We start from the raw sequence: 17,428 nt of genomic DNA on the forward strand, positions 1-17,428 counted from the left end.
GAAGAAAGGATTAATTGTCTAGATCCTTGCTACTTTCTCAAGATAATATGTAACAAAGCCAAAATGGCCAGCTGTGTTGTGGTTCATTCCTTTACATGAAGATTACCAGCATAAAATAAACTGTAGCAAATTGCATTGCAGTGAAGTGTGGGTGGTAATTTTACGCCTGTGGTTGCACACAGATTCCTTAAAAAGGGAGCATTTTCTAGAAGAGTGTTTAAACAACTTAATGAAATAACTGGATAGGCCTGGAGAATTAGTAAAGCACTTTGCCATGTGCCTCTTGCTATTGCTGTGTTACAGTACGAAATAGGAGAAGAGATGGGAAAAAATACAAAACTATTGGGTCTCTACTTGATTAGAATTAAGAGCAAAGTATTTTTGTCCAGGTATACTTCCAACCAGAGGAGCCTTCTGGATGGTTGGAGTTTATGAAAATCAGTTTTTCACTGAATTAAAAATAACACATTTTTTGTAACTAACAAATCTATGTTTAGGGTTTTTTTTCACTCTTTTTTTTACTCGCATCTCTCGTTTTATTCTGGGGTGGTCCAGCACACTGTGTGAAACTTGTTGAGTGTTCACCCGATTGTAACGGGAATTAATGATATTGAACCAATGACATTTAACACCGCTAAAGGCACAGGAAGGGAATTTCAGCTGCCCAGCACATAAACAAGAGGTGTTGGTTATAGTACTTCAAGATATTGTAGTATATAAAATTTTCTTTTTAAGCTTCCCAAGTAGAATGAGTTTAACAATATAGTTGTTGTAAACAATATAATTGTTGTATAACAATATAATATAAACAATATAATTGTTACAATGTGCGTGCATTTTTAGACGCCTGAGATGAACTCTGTTGCCACGTCACCTATAAAGCCTGCCCAAGAGGAGCAGTCACTGACTCCTCCAGGAAAGGTGATTGCCATCAGCACCAGGAGTCCAGGTTGTGCACGAAATCAATCTGCCCTTCGCAACAACAAGACTTTTTCTCCTGGTGCTGCTGCCAGCTCCTCAGGTGAGTATTAATAAAAATTCATTTCAAGAGATCAGACCATTAGTACCTCATACCATGATTATGAATTTGACAGTTTAAGAACACTGGTATGTTTTAGTTTGCTTTAGAGTTGTTCTAAATTCAGTACGTCTTTGAATCTTGAAAAACAGTGCATGTCAATAATACAGTCTACAATCCGGAAGAACTCTCACAAGTCACTCTTACAGAAGATGCTGGCATTTGTTAGGAGCTGATTGATGCAGGGTATGGGATCTCAAGAGAGTGAAGGCTGACAGAGCAGGAGAGTAAATATATGGTGTAAAGTTTGTTGATAATTACTGAAAATTTTCTGTGCCATTCTGCCATTGTAAAATACAGAATGATTATGAATTACCTTTTCTTTTAATAGAAGGTACAGCTGCTATAATTTGTAAGCCCTAGCCATGCAGACCAAGCATGACAGTTCGGTTCTTCGGTCCAGTTGCATTTACCAGCGAATGTTTTATGATTTTAGAAAAGTCTGTGAAGGTCTGAGGGTTACTGGGAACAACTGAGATTCTTATGCTGTGCTTTTCACGCCTGTGCTGTAAGAAGCAATGGACCATGAGCAATTTGACTGATGCTGTAAATCATACTTGGTGCTCTGTGTGTTTTTCATTTTAAAATGGCATTATAGCAATTTCATCTTTGTCTAAAGCTTCATTGTGCTTACTTGCAGACAAGGATGTACTTACTTAAACAGCTAGTAAAAAACCAATAATTTAGTAGAACAAACAGATAAATTGTTACATTTTGGTGAGAGGCTTGAAGGACGTATCTTTTTAAATCAGACTCGCAAGTAGAATCAAACTTCCTTAGTTTGTGACATTCATTTTTATGGTACTGTACTTTATGCTTTCCTAATGCCTTGGAAAGCATTTCTGCAGCACATTAAGTAAGAGTAAGGATCATGCACTGACGATACCAGACAGAAACAGCAAGAAGGTAACAATACTTATATCTGATCCCCTAGAAAGAGACACCTGTTCTCTTTGCTTAGAGCTTAGTTGATTCAAAAACAAATATAATTGGCCATGTTAGTTTTCGATTCATGTCAGTGAACTACAGGTAGGGTTGTGTAGCACTATGCTTCATTATAATCTGTTAAACTACGTAGTCTTTAATGTAAAGTCAGCAAGTGAAAAATACAGACTATGTCTTCCTTCCTGCTTTTGTACAGTACCAAAGATAGAATCATAGGTTGGAAAAGACCTCTAAGATCATCAAGTCCAACTGTCAACCCAGCACCACCATGCCTGCTAAACCATACCTGAAGTGCCACATCTACATGTTTTTTAAACACCTCCAGGGTGACTCCACCACCTCCCTGGGCAGCCTGTTCCAATGCCTGACCCCTCTTTCAGTAAAGAAATTTTTCCTTATGTCCAATCTGAACCTCCCCTGGCGCAGCTTGAGGCCATTGCCTCTCATCCTATTCGCTAGTTACTTGGGAGAAGAGACCAACACCTGCCTCGCTACTACTTCCTTTCAAGTAGTTGTAGAGAGTGGTAAGGTCTCCCCTCAGCCTCCTTTTCCCCAGACTAAACAGCCCCAGTTCCCTCAGTCGCTTCTCATAAGACTTGTACTCTGGACACTTCACCAGCCTCGTTGCCCTTCTCTGTACACACTTCAGCAATGCAATGTCCTTCTTGTAGTGAGGGTCCTAAAATTCAACACAGTACTCGAGGTGCGGCCCCACTAGTGCCGAGTACAGGGGCACGATCACCTCCCTACTCCTGCTGGCCACACTATTCCTGATACAAGCCAGGATACCATTGGCCTTCTTGGCCACCTGGGCACACCGCTGGCTCACGTTCAGCCGGCTGTCGACCAGCATCCCCAGGTCCTTTTCCACTGGGCAGCTTTCCAGCCACTCCTCCCCAAGTCTGCAGCATTGCATGGGGTTGTTGTGACCCAAGTGCAGGACCTAGTGCTTGGCCTTGTTCAGCCTCATACAGTTGACCTTCGTCTGTTGATCCAGTCTGTCCAGATCCCTCTGCAGAGCCTTCCTACTCTCAAGCAGATCAACACTCCCACCCAGCTTGGTGTTATCTACAGACGTACTGAGGGAGCACTCAATCCCCTCATCCAGATCATTGCTAAAGATGTTAAAAAGACCAGACCCAAAACTGAGCCCTGGGGAACACCACTTGTGGCTGGCCACCAACTGGATTTAACTCCATTCACCAGCACTCTCTGCACTTGGCCACTTAAGCAGTTCTTTATCCAGCGAAGTGTACACTCATCCAAACCATGGGCAGCCAATTTCTCCAGGAAGAATACTGTCGGGAACAGTGTCAAAGGCTTTACTAAAGTCCAGGTAGATGACATCCATAGCCTTTTCCTCATCCACTGGGGGGTCACCTTGTCATAGAAGGAGATCAGGTTGGTCAAACAAGACCTGCCTTTCATGAACCCATGCCAGCTGGGCCTGTTCCCCTGGTTGTCCTGCACATGCCCAGTGAGTGCACTCGAGATGAACCGCTCCATAATTTTGCCCAGCACTGAAGTCAGGCTGACAGGCCTCTAGTTCCCAGGATCCTCCTTCCGGCCCTTCTTGTAGATGGGTGTTACATCGCTGATCCTAGATAGCCAAGTTGGCTTCAGCTGAGCTGTTCGGCTTTGAACAGAGGAGCAGTATAAGTGTGTTCAGTACAACATTCTACCTAGTTAATTAGTTTAGCTTCTCAGCAGTTCTGCCTGCAGTAATGTACTCAGCTTAGGCCTCAGGTAACCGCATTCCAGCATGTCAAATGGATACCCACGCAAGTCTGATATCTTCACCGTAAGTTGTGTTGTTTTGGTAGGTAAACCAAAACCCTTTTATCAGCCCTGATACGGGTGTTCTTGATCTAAAGTAGGATTGTTTGTGGTCTGGATTGTAACCTTTAACGTACTATAGTTACCACGCTTCTTTGCATCCTCGCATACAGTACTATAAAATAACTGCAGTAATTTGCTTGTGAGAAAGCAAACTGCTAGGTTACTTTTGGTGATGAGCCTTCTAGGCATGTTCCCACATAGGCTTTTGTCCTGAGTCCATCTAGGTGCTAACTGTTTTTGTCTTTGGGTTTTTTTTTTATTTAAGCTAAATTGATTTGGTCTTCTCAGTAGAAAATAAAGATTAGAAAATAGCATGTGTCCACTCCAAAAGAACTGAAAGCGTTGGCAAACTGACAGCTCCACAAAAGCTACACAGCCAGCTGGAGAGAGAAAAAAGAGGATAAAAAGAATCGTGCAAAGAGATTTAGAAAACATGAAGCAACAGCTGTGATGTAACATCACCTGTAGTGCATAAAATATCATTACTTAATTATAGTTGCATCCCTTTATTGATTTGTAAGTGGAAGAAAAGAAGGTTATCAGAAAAGAAGGTTATCAGGAGTAGTCAGCATGGATTCACCAAGGGGAAATCATGCCTGACCAATCTGATAGCTTTCTACAATGACATGACTGGCTGGGTAGACGAAGGGAGAGCAGGTGATGTTGTCTACCTTGACTTCAGCAAGGTTTTCGACACAGTCTCCCATGATATCCTCCTAGGGAAGCTGAGGAAGTGTGGGCTGGATGAGTGGTCGGTGAAGTGGATAGAGAACTGGCTGAATGGCAGAACTCAGAGGGTTGTCATCAGCGGCGCTGAGTCTAGTTGGAGGCTGGTAACAAGTGGTGTCCCCCAGGGGTCAGTACTGGGCCCAGCCTTGTTCAACTTCTTCATCAATGACCTGGATGAAGAGTTAGAATGTACCCTCAGCAAGTTTGCTGATGACACCAAACTGGGAGGTGTGGTAGATACACCAGAAGGCTGTGCTGCCATTCAGCGTGACCTGGATAGGCTGGAAAGCTGGGCAGAGAGGAACCTGATGAGGTTCAACAAAGCCAAATGCAGGGTCTTGCACCTGGGGAGGAACAACCCCATGCATCAGTACAAGCTTGGGGTGGACCTGCTGGAGAGCAGCTCTGCGGAGGGGGACCTGGGCGTCCTGGTGGATGACAGGTTAACCATGAACCAGCAGTGTGCCCTGGCTGCCAAGAAAGCCAATGGGATCCTGGGGTGCATCAAGAAGAGTGTGGCCAGCAGGTCGAGGGAGGTTCTCCTTCCCCTCTACACTGCCCTGGTGAGGCCTCATCTAGAGTACTGTGTCCAGTTCTGGGCTCCCCAGTTCAAGAAAGATGAGGAGCTACTGGAGAGGGTCCAGCGGAGGGCTACGAGGATGATGAGGGGACTGGAACATCTCTCCTGTGAGGAGAGGTTGAGGGAACTGGGCTTGTTCAGCCTGAAGAAGAGAAGGCTGCAAGGGGACCTTACAAATGCTTACAAATATCTGAAGGGTGGGTGTCAGGAGGATGGGGCCAAGCTCTTTTCAGTGGTGCCCAGTGACAGGACAAGGGGCAATGGGCACAAACTGAGGCACAGGAAATTCCGTCTGAACATGAGGAAGAACTTCTTCCCTCTGAGGGTGACGGAGCACTGGCACAGGCTGCCCAGGGAGGTTGTGGAGTCTCCTTCTCTGGAGATATTCAAGACCCGCCTGGACAAGGTCCTGTGCAGCTTGCTGTAGGTCACCCTGCTTCGGCAGGAGGGTTGGACTAGATGACCCACAGAGGTCCCTTCCAACCCCTACTATTCTGTGATTCTGTGATTCTGTGATTTGTTTTAAAAGATAATAATCATGTGTATTATCTTTAACAATTCTGTATAACTCCTTGTCAGGCAGGAGGCACAAATGTATATGTTCTGCATTTAATTGATTTTTAGATACATTGGCACACTTTAATTCTAACTAACCTTTTGGAAGAACAGCAGAATCTGGAGCAGCAGGATGGAGGTGGCAATTTCATCTTTTTCTGCAGGTTTATTTGTTAGGTGTGTAGTTTGATGTTCTTCAAAACACTTCTTGAACACAGTTGGGTATACCCATCTCTGCATTAGGGTGGCCCAAGCTTGCGCTGTGCTGTCTTCCTGCCCAGGGAGGCAGCAGGCATGACAGGATCTTTGGTTCTTCCCCCTCTGGTGGAGTCAGGTGTCTGCTGCCTCCCGGCTGAGATCTCTAGCCCAGCAGTAGAGGCTGGAGTACCATGACAGGTATGGGTGCTGTATGCGTGTGAAAATAGCTGTTACTGTAAAGAAACCCGGTGTTACACGCGCAACAAGCACTTCTGTGGGAGAGAGGCAGGTGCACTTCTTGGTTATCTCAGAATGACATACTGACATTACTCATTTTCATCCTAGCTGGATGCCTGCAGAGTGGGCACAGCACTGTGAAATCCTATAATATATTTTGAAGTTAAATGTAAATGGAGAAGTTTCATTCAGACCAGATGCCATTATTTCAATGTGCCAAATATATTTTTAAGACAATCCATCTTTTGGAAGGTATTTTGGTAAATTGATCCCTGGTCTTTCATTTCTCTGTCACCAGAATCACTTTATTGGGGTTGCACTTTGAAATACCGGGGGCGGGGGGGGAGAGTGTAAATAAAACATAAACATTTGTAGAATGTGTCTGTGTTTGTATTATCTTCCCCTACAAAAGGAATGGTGGGTATATAGTTTGTTCAATGGGATGGGCCCTCAAGTATTTCTACAAGCTGAGTAAATAAACTGGTTGACACAGTCTGTGTGGGGCTTAAAACTGGGTGCTTAATTCTAGTTTCTTTAGTACTGTAAAATTGCATTTAACCCACTTCCTCCAAGGATTTCAAAGCAAGTGAATGTTTGCAGTGTCCTTGTGAAGCAGGTAAATGCTGTCAGTTTGCAGGTGGGAAAACTGAAGTATCAAGATTTTCACGATTCGAGGTCACAGATGGTGGCAGAGCGAGAATACAGAAGTCCCAGCTCTCTGTATACAGATTCTTCAACTACTATGTAGTTACTTCTGTTTTGTTTTCACTTCGTTTAAATTTCTGTTGAAATCATCTAGGTTTGAGAAACCTCCCTAGACCTCTCTTGGTGGCTGGTCCTTCAAGTTCTGGAAGCACTGATGCTGATGGTGGACTCTTTGCAGTTCCTACAACTCTACCACCCAACAGCCGCCATGGAAAACTGTTCTTGCCGAGCAAAGAAGCAGAACTGACCTTCCGGCAGCACCTAGACACAATCAGTGTAAGTGAGGTGACTGAATGAAAAAAGTAGCATATTGTGCCTGAGCCAGCTTCCGGTAGGTGTTTCAGAGGATTTTTTGTTCATCAGAGAGTATGGGCTTCCCTATGAAGCAGTGCTTCTAGTGATGCTCGAGAATAACTTTATATTACCTGAGATTAGTCAGATTTTGACTATGAAACTATGCTTTGAAGTAAGATCACCTCTTCAGACCCAAATGTGAATGCTGTCACACAGCTGGAGAAACTGGTTCACTCTCTAATTAAGTTGCCCCAGCAAATGTATTTGCCAGGTTTAGCAAAACTGATATCCTTGTTATTGTGCAGCTAGTTGTAATACAGACTCATTGCTGTATTTAATTCAAGTACTCATTTTATATATATAGTCTCAGTAACAACTTCATAGAAAACTGCAGTAATTAAGTAGTGAAATTGCTAGTTTGGGGAGAAAGCTTTATCTCTATAAAACGGGAAGGAAAAAAACACGTTACTGGTGGAAAATTTTCCTGCTCTAGCAGAAAGAAAATTCTACTGTCTGAAGCAAACACAGTATTTTAATAGTTACAACTTCATTGAAAAGTGGAGTTTGGGGGTATAATTTATATTGTGTTTGCATGCTTAAAATACTTTCTAATGCATTTACTCTTCTTGTCCAGATGCAGTCGGACTTCTTCTTGCCAAAGCCAAGGAAGTTACGGAACAGGCACTTGCGGAAGCCGTTAGTAGTACAGGTGAGAACAGTTGGCAAAGTGCGAAATGCCTGTTTTGCTTCCTTAATAGATATCAGCAAGGCTGTAATGATTTACACCTAACAAATAAAAACCTGAACTTCCCTCATACATCTGCTGGGAAAGTGAAGTTGAACATATGAAGGAACAAGCATTTTAGTCTATGATGTGTAACCAGCCATATTATATTCTCTGTATGAGGAGTGTCAACAGTAGTAGTAGTCCACTGCATGAGGTAGTTTGGAAAAAAATAAAAAAGTCCCTCATCTGAAAACAGGTTCTGCTGTTTTGACCTGCTGGTCCTGATGCACAAGCAGTGTGTTCATGTGGCATCATGATCTGTCATTGTTAGAGCTCTCAGTGCTATTGCAGCAAGATCTCCGTTAAGATATTTTTTCCTCCTTCCTACTTACTAATGGCTGTTAAACTGGGATGGGTATAAACTTCTGTAGTGAAATAAAACATAATACTATTTGAAAGAACAGTGATTTCTGGGGGAAAAAAAAAAAGGGACTTGCAAAGAGATGTATGAAAGAGGTAGCCTATTGTCATGGAACTTTGGTGGTAGGCAGACGTTAACCTCCCTTAGAGTACTCTGATAATCTAGCAAAAAGGCACATGCCACTGTGAAACATGCCACAGGCTTGTCCTAGGGACTTGTGGCAGGTGGAGAACATAGAAGAAATCTAAAACCAAAACGATGGAAACTTGTTTGTGAAAACAAAGTTACCAATTGTCAATATATCCTTTTGTCTCTTCTGCTCTGTACAGAATCACTGGATGGTTTGGGTTAGATATCGATTATCCAGTCCAACCCCCTGCAGTGGGCAGGACACCTTCCCCTACACCAGGTTGCTCAAAGCCCCATCCAACCTGGCCTTGAACACTGCCAGGGAGGGAGCATCCACAGCTTCTCTGGGCAACCTGTGCCAGTGCCTCACCACCCTCACAGTGAAGAATTTCTTCCTTATGTCTAATACAAATCAACCCTCTTTCATCTTGAAGCCATTACCCCTTGTCCTATCACTATATGCCCTTGTAAAAAGGCCCTCCCCATCCTTCCTGTTGGCCCCCTTCAGGTACTGAAAGTCTGCAATCAGGTCTCCCCAGAGCCTTCTCTTCTCCAGGCTGACCAGCCACAACTCTCTCAGCCTGTCTTCACAGGAGAAGTGCTCCATCTCTCTGATCATCTTTGTGGCCCTCCTCTGGACTTGCTCCAACAAGACTATGTCCTTCTTATGTTGGCACCCCAGAGCTGAAGGAATGTAAGAGTAGGAGACCAAGAAATTACATACGTACTATTTTTTGGTACTGAGGTTTTCTGGTCTATGCAATTACATTTGTTTGAAGAGCTCCCAAGTACATACAGCTGCCTCGTTAATTCACACTTGCTTCATTGTAATGGAAGACCAGTTTGCACACAGACTAGATCCCATCCTTAAGATCACTGCTGTAATCCTGTGGGAGATTGAAAATTACTACAGGAAGAATCAGAAAGGAATATAGTTCCAATTAGCATTTCTCGGGGAATTGTGGAAATTTTCTCTTACCGTAGTTTACAGAGAAAATGCATGATTCCTATCTGTAGCTTCTTTCTGAGTATTACACAGACCTTATTGCTGTACCTGTTGCATGATAGTCATGCTGTGTAAATACTCTGCTTGTTCTGGAAGGTGTCATAAACTTCTGTGCCTTAGAAGATGAGCTTTACCTTCTGTTCTGTGTTTAAATATGTTCTGGTTTATTGTTGTTTCTCTCACATAGAGAACACTGCTCCCCAGGCCATCTGGAAACACGTCCCAGCATGTCTGTTCCTTTTCTATCTTATCCAACTCATCCATTACAGGTGAGTCTGTGTATCTGCTATCACTTTTATGCTGCCTTGAGATAAACTGGAAAGTGTCCTTTAAAACTGCATAAAGCAATAATTTCTAAAAAGAGGGAAATATCCTTTCAAAACCAGAGTCATTTACCAGTTGCTTCAGTCACTTCCTACAGGATGATGGGATTGTTCTCCTGGATCATTGTTAAGCAAGTTATGATTATGATAGAAATTTTTCTTCTTCCATTTCCCAGTGTTGAAAGCAGGGAAAAGTAAGGAGTTCTCTACAAGGAGACAAAATTTCTTAGATAAGATTTTTTTTCTGTAGGGTATAATCACTTGTCTAGGTTTTGTAATGGACTTCCTAGTACCTGGGATACTGTTTAAATTTCATACAGTGTAATCAATATACTGCCCATTTGTCTTTTGCTGATACTCTCTTGAGTACAATGGTAGTACAGGTGACCCCCCATCTTGGCTTAATTCTCAAAATCAACAATGAGACCTTAAAGGTTATCTTCATTAAAAATAATGAGAGCAGCTTCAGTAACACTGCAACACTTGCTACTGCGTTTTTGTGATAAGGTGCTGGTTAGCTTGCATTAGTATTTCAAGTCTGTTTCATTGTCTCTGGTACTTGCATTCCTGGAATCCGCTACTGCTTGGAATTTGTTTGCTTCCATTGAACCGTGTTGTGCTTTGCTTTAAAGATGTTAGACTTCATTTGCTTGAGAGGTATTTAATCCTTCACCCTAGGGAGAGGTTCATTTCGGCCAATTCAGTCCTCACTGACTAAAGCTGCTGTTTCTCGTCCAATTGTGCCCAAAGTTCTTCCAACACAGGCTACCAACCATCTGTCTAGTAAGTAATTTCTTAAACAGAACAAGAGTCATGGTCTCTTGCGATCTGTGTGATGTTACGTTGTTGGTTTCTATTTCCTAGGTAAAATCATTAGTGCCTTTGGAAGTTAAAAAAAATAACTGTGTTAATGATATCTTACTTTCTTTGGCTTTGTGTGGCTGCAGAAAGGGAGCAATCATTGGTGGGATAGTCTGAGCTAGGTTCCTTTGCTGTGTCTGATGTGCAGGCAAAGCAAGGGGTTAGAATTTGTAACCAAAGTTGAGCACTGTTGTGGTGTTTCGTTGTAAGACCACTTCGAAAAGAGGTTGTGACATAGAGGTTGTGACACGTTTGAAAGAAACTTTATGAACAGTTTATATACTAATGTGGGTTTATGAATTCTACAAGAGAAAAACATGCTGGTGTACCCCAAGCAAATACTGTCTTGCAACAAAAGAATGGGTCCCATAATTAGAATGTTTCTCTAAACTGTTTTGATACACCTAATAACATGTTGGTACAGGGCAAAAAAATTAAACCTTTTAGGTGAAAGAAATGTTATACTTTGTGAAGAGGAACAACGGATATAGCTGATCAGATAATTACCATTTTCACTTTTTGCATGTGTTAAGTTTTGACTCTGGGCAATTTCTAAAAAATCATCGTTTAGATGAGTCACAACAAAGTAATTGCCTGAAGAAAAGGCTTGTAATGTGTTTTTTGCTTTTTTGTTTCACAAAAGGTGCTATCGACTTGGCAGCTAAAAGTGCTGGTATTATCCCTGGTAGCCCTGTGCCTGTCCTGGATGCAGATGGTTTGTCAGGTGTGTCTCCATTGTCACCAGATGGAATGACCACGGTGGTAACAGGGCAGGAGTCAACAGTAGCACATCAGAATGGAGGCTCCATCACCGCTGTAGAGGTCAGAGTTTCTTGAGTGTCTTGCTTTTGTGTTGTGTAAAAGAGCTCTACTAATAACAACTCTTCAGTGGGCTTTCTCCTGGAGCTTGCTGTTAGACACTTTTATCACAGCAAACCAAATCTATGTTGCATAGTGTGTATTTTGGGGTTGAGGGATCAAATCATCATCTCATCGAACACACTTCCATCCTATAGAGTAGCTTTCAGCTGTGAGACTGTTGAAGTTGCCCTCCAGAAATCTGGGCTTGAAAAGAAACAGTAGCATTTCAATTGACTAATTCAGGAAGGAATTCAGGGCAAAACATGGACTTTTATGGATGTATTTGGAATGGAAACTATGATTTCTCCTTACCGTTTCTTTCCTTGAGACCCAGATAACATGTTAGTCCATGTTGTTTTCTCAGGGAGTTGAAGGATGGTTTTGAAAGGCATGATGTATAAAAAGAGCATGCATAAATGGTGATAGCCAGTTGTCTCTTACCTCTCCGAGTACATTTGCAGTATCTTGTGTAAACATTCAACGCTCATATGATTTCTGTTGTGCTTCTAGGGCTCAGGCCCTGGGTGTCGGGTTCCGTTCCTCAGCCTACCAACACAGCATGAGCAAGAGGCAGTTCCTGATGGTTTCCAGGTAGAGTATGTGTTGAAAGAACAGCTGTATGAAATGAGTAATGTTCTGAAAACACCACTGGTATTACTAGTTAAAACCACTTGTTCCCAGATAATTGTACACCATTCGTACTGTTTTGTGGGAATTCAAATCTATAGCATCGGAAGAAATTTAAAGAAATTTAGGAAAACGGCTTCAATTTATGTGGGTGCTGTTCTCTGAAAGAGCAAAGCAAAGCTGTCTTGACCTCTGAAGGACAAACAGGTTTTACATATTTCTTTATACAGTGGAACAGTTAACAATTGCTCCGCTATATCGTACATGTGTATTTTAGACATCACAACAAAAGATTTTAGCAATTGGCAGTCCTGCTTGCTTGTATGTAGCTGAAGGAGGAATATTAAGACTAAAAGCATGATTGTAATGCCAGCATCCTCTTCTTCAAAGAATCACTTTTCTTTATGCTGGATCCAGTAAGATGTAGACACTTAAAAAGTAGCTGTGGCAGCACCCGAGTTGCAAGAGTGGTGTCATCCTATCCCCAGCTTCCTTCTTCAGTGAGATTCAGGACCTTGTGTTAGATACTTCAGCCTCAGAATACAGGCTTTTCTTTTTTCCATGGAAGCACTTTCCACCCTTCCTGTGACAGGTACATGCAAAAAAGGTCAGATTGATTTGATTGGAGAGTGTAAAGGAGATGAAGAGATTTTTTTGTAGCACAAATGTTGGGACATGAACCTACTAGACATTTATTTGTGGTATTGAGGTCTGAGCTTCTGGTTCTCAGGACAACTTCATATATACTACATCAGAAAAAAAGTCACGAACAGTTACATGATGAGGTACTACTAACAAGACTCCTTAAAAAAATAAATTGAGTTTTGGGAAGTCTGGCTGTAAAGAGGAGCAAGTTAGCAGTTTAAAATATTTATATACTCTTCAAGCAGTTACAGGTTTTTTTGCATATCCAAAGGCAAATTAATACTTGATTCATAAGAACTAGTTTGTAGGTTCATCAAAGTCATGTTGATTTTATTACTATGCTTGTTTGTGTTATGTAGGTTGTATTAAATATTATTTGGAATGTTACAGACCCATATTTTTTCAGATGATTTGGCAGAATATGGGCTGAAGCATATTTGTTTATGCTTACAGATATTTTTCATGAAAACAATACAAATTTATTATATAAATAATACCTTCCTAAAATTTTAGGAATATTATCTGCTGGATTATTAGTCCTCTTGGTTTTGGTGTTTTTTTTCCTTTTCCTCCCTTAAAGTCTGATTTTAATCTGATGCTTTAGGAGCTAAGCTGTTGCTTTTCAGACAGATTTCCAAGTCCTTGATAAACAATTAACTCTCTTGTAGCAGGGCACATCAGTCCTTTCGCTGTCAGAACTATCCAAGACTCCTGTCCAAAATGGTCTTTCCACCCCTCCACTTCCGTCATCAGAGACTTCCAGTACCCGGCTCTCTCCTCCCAATGTTTCTGCTCTCTTGGATATTTCTCTGCCTGGACCACCTGAAGATGTGCTTTCTCAAGGAGAACCTGCCACTCAAATCAGTGATTCTATCATTGAAATAGCTATCAGCTCTGGTCAATACAGTAAGTCTGATCTTAGCTAAAGTCTCCCTGTTAATGTAAAAAAAAAAAAAAAAAACCAAAAAAAACAAACACTGTCATCTTGCATGTCGGCAGAAACTTTTCCAGGAAGCAGTTCTTGGGTTGTTGGGGTTTTTTTAATATCTTTTGGAAATAAAATGATATGCCTACCCTTTAATTTCTATAGGTGCGTTTTTTTGTTGGGTATGTTGTTTTGTTTTCCCTTTCTAAATATGTATTGGTGGAGTGTTCTATAACTTTACTGCATTGACTGAATCAGTGATTCCTGACCTTGGCTTACAGGTGAAGGTGTTTCTCTTTCTCCTGCAAAGCTGAATGGCAGTGACAGCTCCAAAAGTCTTCCGTCCCCATCCAGTAGTCCTCAACAGAACTGGATTGCCTCTCCCAGTCATGATCCTCAGTGGTACCCCAATGACTCCACAGACTCGTCTCTCGGCAGCTTATTTTGTAAGTGTCAGTATGCAGAGAACTGCAACAAAAAAAGCTCTTTTTCTTACAAAAAAAAGGGGGGGTGTGCAAAAAGCACTGTTTATTAGAATTGAATCCTTTGGAAAATTGTAAACCCAGTAGGAAGTTTGTAGAGTTCTTCCCTTCTTGCTTTCATTTCAACAGCATTGCCTTGATTACGTTTTCTTTCTCTTTACAAGTCTGTTCCCGAAAAGATCCTGTTGCTAGATTGGGGCCCTTACGTTAGGACAAGTAATTCCTTGGCACTTCATTGTAGTCTGTGTGGAGCCTGACTCATCAGTTAGGTTGAGACCTTTTGGCTATTTTGCCAAAATGAGAAGATACCCTTGGCTTTGCTGTTAGAAAAACAGGCTTTGTTCTGTGCTTGGTGAGCATAATCTCAAAGACATGAGATCACTGGGTTTGTCTGGTGTTTGGTTGGTGGTTTTTTAAATTAATATTTAATGGGGCCAGTGCAACGAGTCTCTGTACTCTTCGCAGTGTGCTGGTGGTGTTCATGCTGGTAATGCGTAATTTTTAAGAGATAGAAGAAATAGATACCTGTCCTCCATTTTCTATTTCCTTGTGCTTCTCTCTGCCCTCCCAATTGCAAACATTCAGTGCAGAGACTTACTGATGATGTGCCTATTCTTTATAGCAAGTTTCATCTCCCCCGAGAAGGGACGAAAAATGTTGCCAACTCCTGTTGGGACTGCCAGTGGCACCTCCTTACTGGGACCCAGCCTTCTGGATGGAAACTCACGGGACTCTTTTGTGTCACGGTCTCTGGCAGATGTGGCAGAGGTATGTCATCAAATTACATTCCACTGTCTGCTTCCTGTTGTAGTGCAGTGTTACTATATATTGTCCATCATACCTTCCTGAGATACTTAGGCAAAGATGCTTTGTCATCTGCACTTTAGCTTAGTAAAACAGGGTTACAGTCTTAACGGAAAGGTGTGAAATGACTTGAGGGTATACTGCACCAGAGCTGGTGCAAGAAGCTGTTGTGAGCACCTTCGACCCAAGTTCTTTTTGCTGGGATGGTCATGTTCACCTTCTTGGACATACCTTTGTTTTGACAGAGAGAGTTGTAATCTTTCTGTTTTTTGTGTCCTGCTTTGTAAAGCAGGAACTGAAAATCCTAAAGATGAGAGAAAGATTAATACTGATGCAGATACAGTATAGTTGGAGGACTGATGGAAAAAATAAATAGGTCCAGAAGGAAGAAGCAGGAGATGGCTAACACTAAGTTACCTGAGGGAACGGCAGAAAGTCCTCCTGTGCTGCTGAGTTATTTTTTTCTGTTGGTAGAATTATCCTTCTGTTTTGAAATCTTTTGAGGGGGGAGAGTGAAGACCAGCAGTTATTAAGGCTTTGATACGCTTGAGGACAGACCTCCCTTTCAGAGGGACAGACTAGAGGAGTGAGCTGCAGGAACATTACGGAATTCAGCAAGGACAAATGTAGAGTCCTCCCCCTGGGAAGGAATAACCCCAACAGCAACATAGGCTGGAGACTGACTGTTTAGAAAACAGCTCTGCTGAGAAGTACCTGGGCATCTTGATAGACAGCAAGCTGAACGTGAGCCAGGATGTTCTGTGGCAGCTAAGACCAACAGTGTCGTGGGCTGTTTTAACAGGAGCATAGCTAGTAGATTGAACAAAGTGATGATTGTCCGACTCTACTCAACAGCTATGAGACCATGTCTAAAATATTGCGACCGGTTTTGAGCAACCAATACAGGAGAGACATAGATAAACTGGAGCAAGTTCAGCAGAGGGCCACCAAGATGATTAGAGGGCTGAAGCACCTGTCTGTGAGGAAAGACTGATGCTACTGGGCTTGCTCAACCTGGAGAAGGCTTTAGGGCAGGAGGGACCTAACTGCTTGCCAGTACTTCTGGGGAGGTCATCAAGAAGATGTAGCCAGACCCTTCACAGAGTGATAATGCATGGTGGGAGGAACAGGCAAAAGCTGAATTGAGAAAGGTTCTGACTACATACAAACAAAAACTTTTTCACCCTGAGGACAGTCAGGCAGGGGCAACAGGTTGCCCAGAGATGTTGTGCAGTGACTTATCTTCAAAGCTTTTTAAGACTGACATTGATAAAACCCCAAGTAAGCTGGTCTGTCCGCCTAGGGTGACCCTGCTTTCAGCAGGTTGAACTAGAGACCTCTTCAGGTCCCTTCCAGTCTTAATTATCTTACAGTTTACGATCATTGACTCACTGTAACATCGTGTACATTGTAAGTTTGTAGGGGCTTGCCCTGATGGAAGGAAAATATCATTCCTCCGTTGCCCTTTGGATTTGGATAAGGAGGTTTCTGTAAAGATCTTGTAAGCAGAAGCTGCAGTAAGCTCATGCTGTTTTACTGTGCCCTTGTCAGCTTCAGGCTCCACCTACAGCTCCACTTCCTAGCATAAATATGAAGATTCTGTTTCCTTCATGGTGAGAATCTGTCAAGGTGTGTGTTAATTAAAGGAATATATGATAATTTATTTGTGTGGATTTGAAGTGACATTGCAGCCTTTGATCTTACAAACTGGCTTCAGAAGAAAATGGGATAAGCCACCACTTTAGGCACACCAGAGCAGCTGTTGTGGCAGATATGGGTTTGCGTGGGCATCTTCAGAGGATGCAAGTATGATTTAAAAATGGCTTTAATGATGGGAGAATTTTGAAAGGCTGTTTATTAAGTGTCCTGCAGAATCAAGTTTTATTTGGAATTGCAGTTACTGTGTTAGAGGTAATATCTACAGAGTTTTTGTACAGTGCATCTACTGGTGCACGTTAATTCTGAATTAAGTATAGGCAGATAAGACCCATTGAGACTATAGGTGCGGTGGGTTTTTTTGGGTTTTTGTTTTTTTAGAGGCTTCCATTTAACCATGGATAAGAGCTATTCTCTAATGTGGATAAAATGAGGTTAAGTGTATCTTTCACGTGAGGAGAGGCTGGGAATGAAGATGAGGGAGCCAAAATCTTCTCAGGACATGAGGCAGCAGGCACAAATTGAAACACATGAAATTCCACCTGAACACAAGAAAACTTTCGTAATGTGAGGGTAGTCAAACACTGAAACAGGTTGCTTAGAAAGGTTGTAGAATCTCCACTCGTGGAGATAATTCAACGCCTGACTGGACAAGGTCTAGGACAACCTGTTCTAGATGACCCTACTTGAGCAGGATAGTTGGACAAAACGATCTCTAGATGTCCCTTCCAATCTAAACAATTATGTGATTCTGTGAAATTTCCACTGACGTGTAGCTCTTCTTTTCTCTTATGTCTCTTC

At 42.2% G+C, this 17,428-nt stretch overlaps 1 protein-coding gene across 6 annotated transcripts in view; it reads left to right on the plus strand.

Annotated features, from left to right (window-relative positions):
* The window catches only part of CRAMP1 (cramped chromatin regulator 1), a 59,535-nt gene that overhangs the window by 36,284 nt on the left and 5,823 nt on the right, over positions 1–17,428 (plus strand). For 4 of the 6 annotated variants that reach the window (XM_075436172.1, XM_075436171.1, XM_075436170.1 and 1 more), the window contains exons 11-20: positions 844–1,021; positions 6,961–7,142; positions 7,795–7,869; positions 9,631–9,712; positions 10,445–10,549; positions 11,271–11,449; positions 11,999–12,079; positions 13,429–13,666; positions 13,967–14,131; positions 14,790–14,935. In XM_075436172.1, the coding sequence (XP_075292287.1) occupies positions 844–1,021; positions 6,961–7,142; positions 7,795–7,869; positions 9,631–9,712; positions 10,445–10,549; positions 11,271–11,449; positions 11,999–12,079; positions 13,429–13,666; positions 13,967–14,131; positions 14,790–14,935 (1,431 nt within the window). The remainder of the gene's footprint in view (positions 1–843; positions 1,022–6,960; positions 7,143–7,794; positions 7,870–9,630; positions 9,713–10,444; positions 10,550–11,270; positions 11,450–11,998; positions 12,080–13,428; positions 13,667–13,966; positions 14,132–14,789; positions 14,936–17,428) is intronic. The other 2 variants (XM_075436169.1, XM_075436167.1) reach the window with 1 other exon arrangement.

This window comes from Opisthocomus hoazin, chromosome 15, assembly GCF_030867145.1.
Source record: "Opisthocomus hoazin isolate bOpiHoa1 chromosome 15, bOpiHoa1.hap1, whole genome shotgun sequence".
In the NCBI taxonomy this organism is placed as follows: domain Eukaryota; kingdom Metazoa; phylum Chordata; class Aves; order Opisthocomiformes; family Opisthocomidae; genus Opisthocomus; species Opisthocomus hoazin.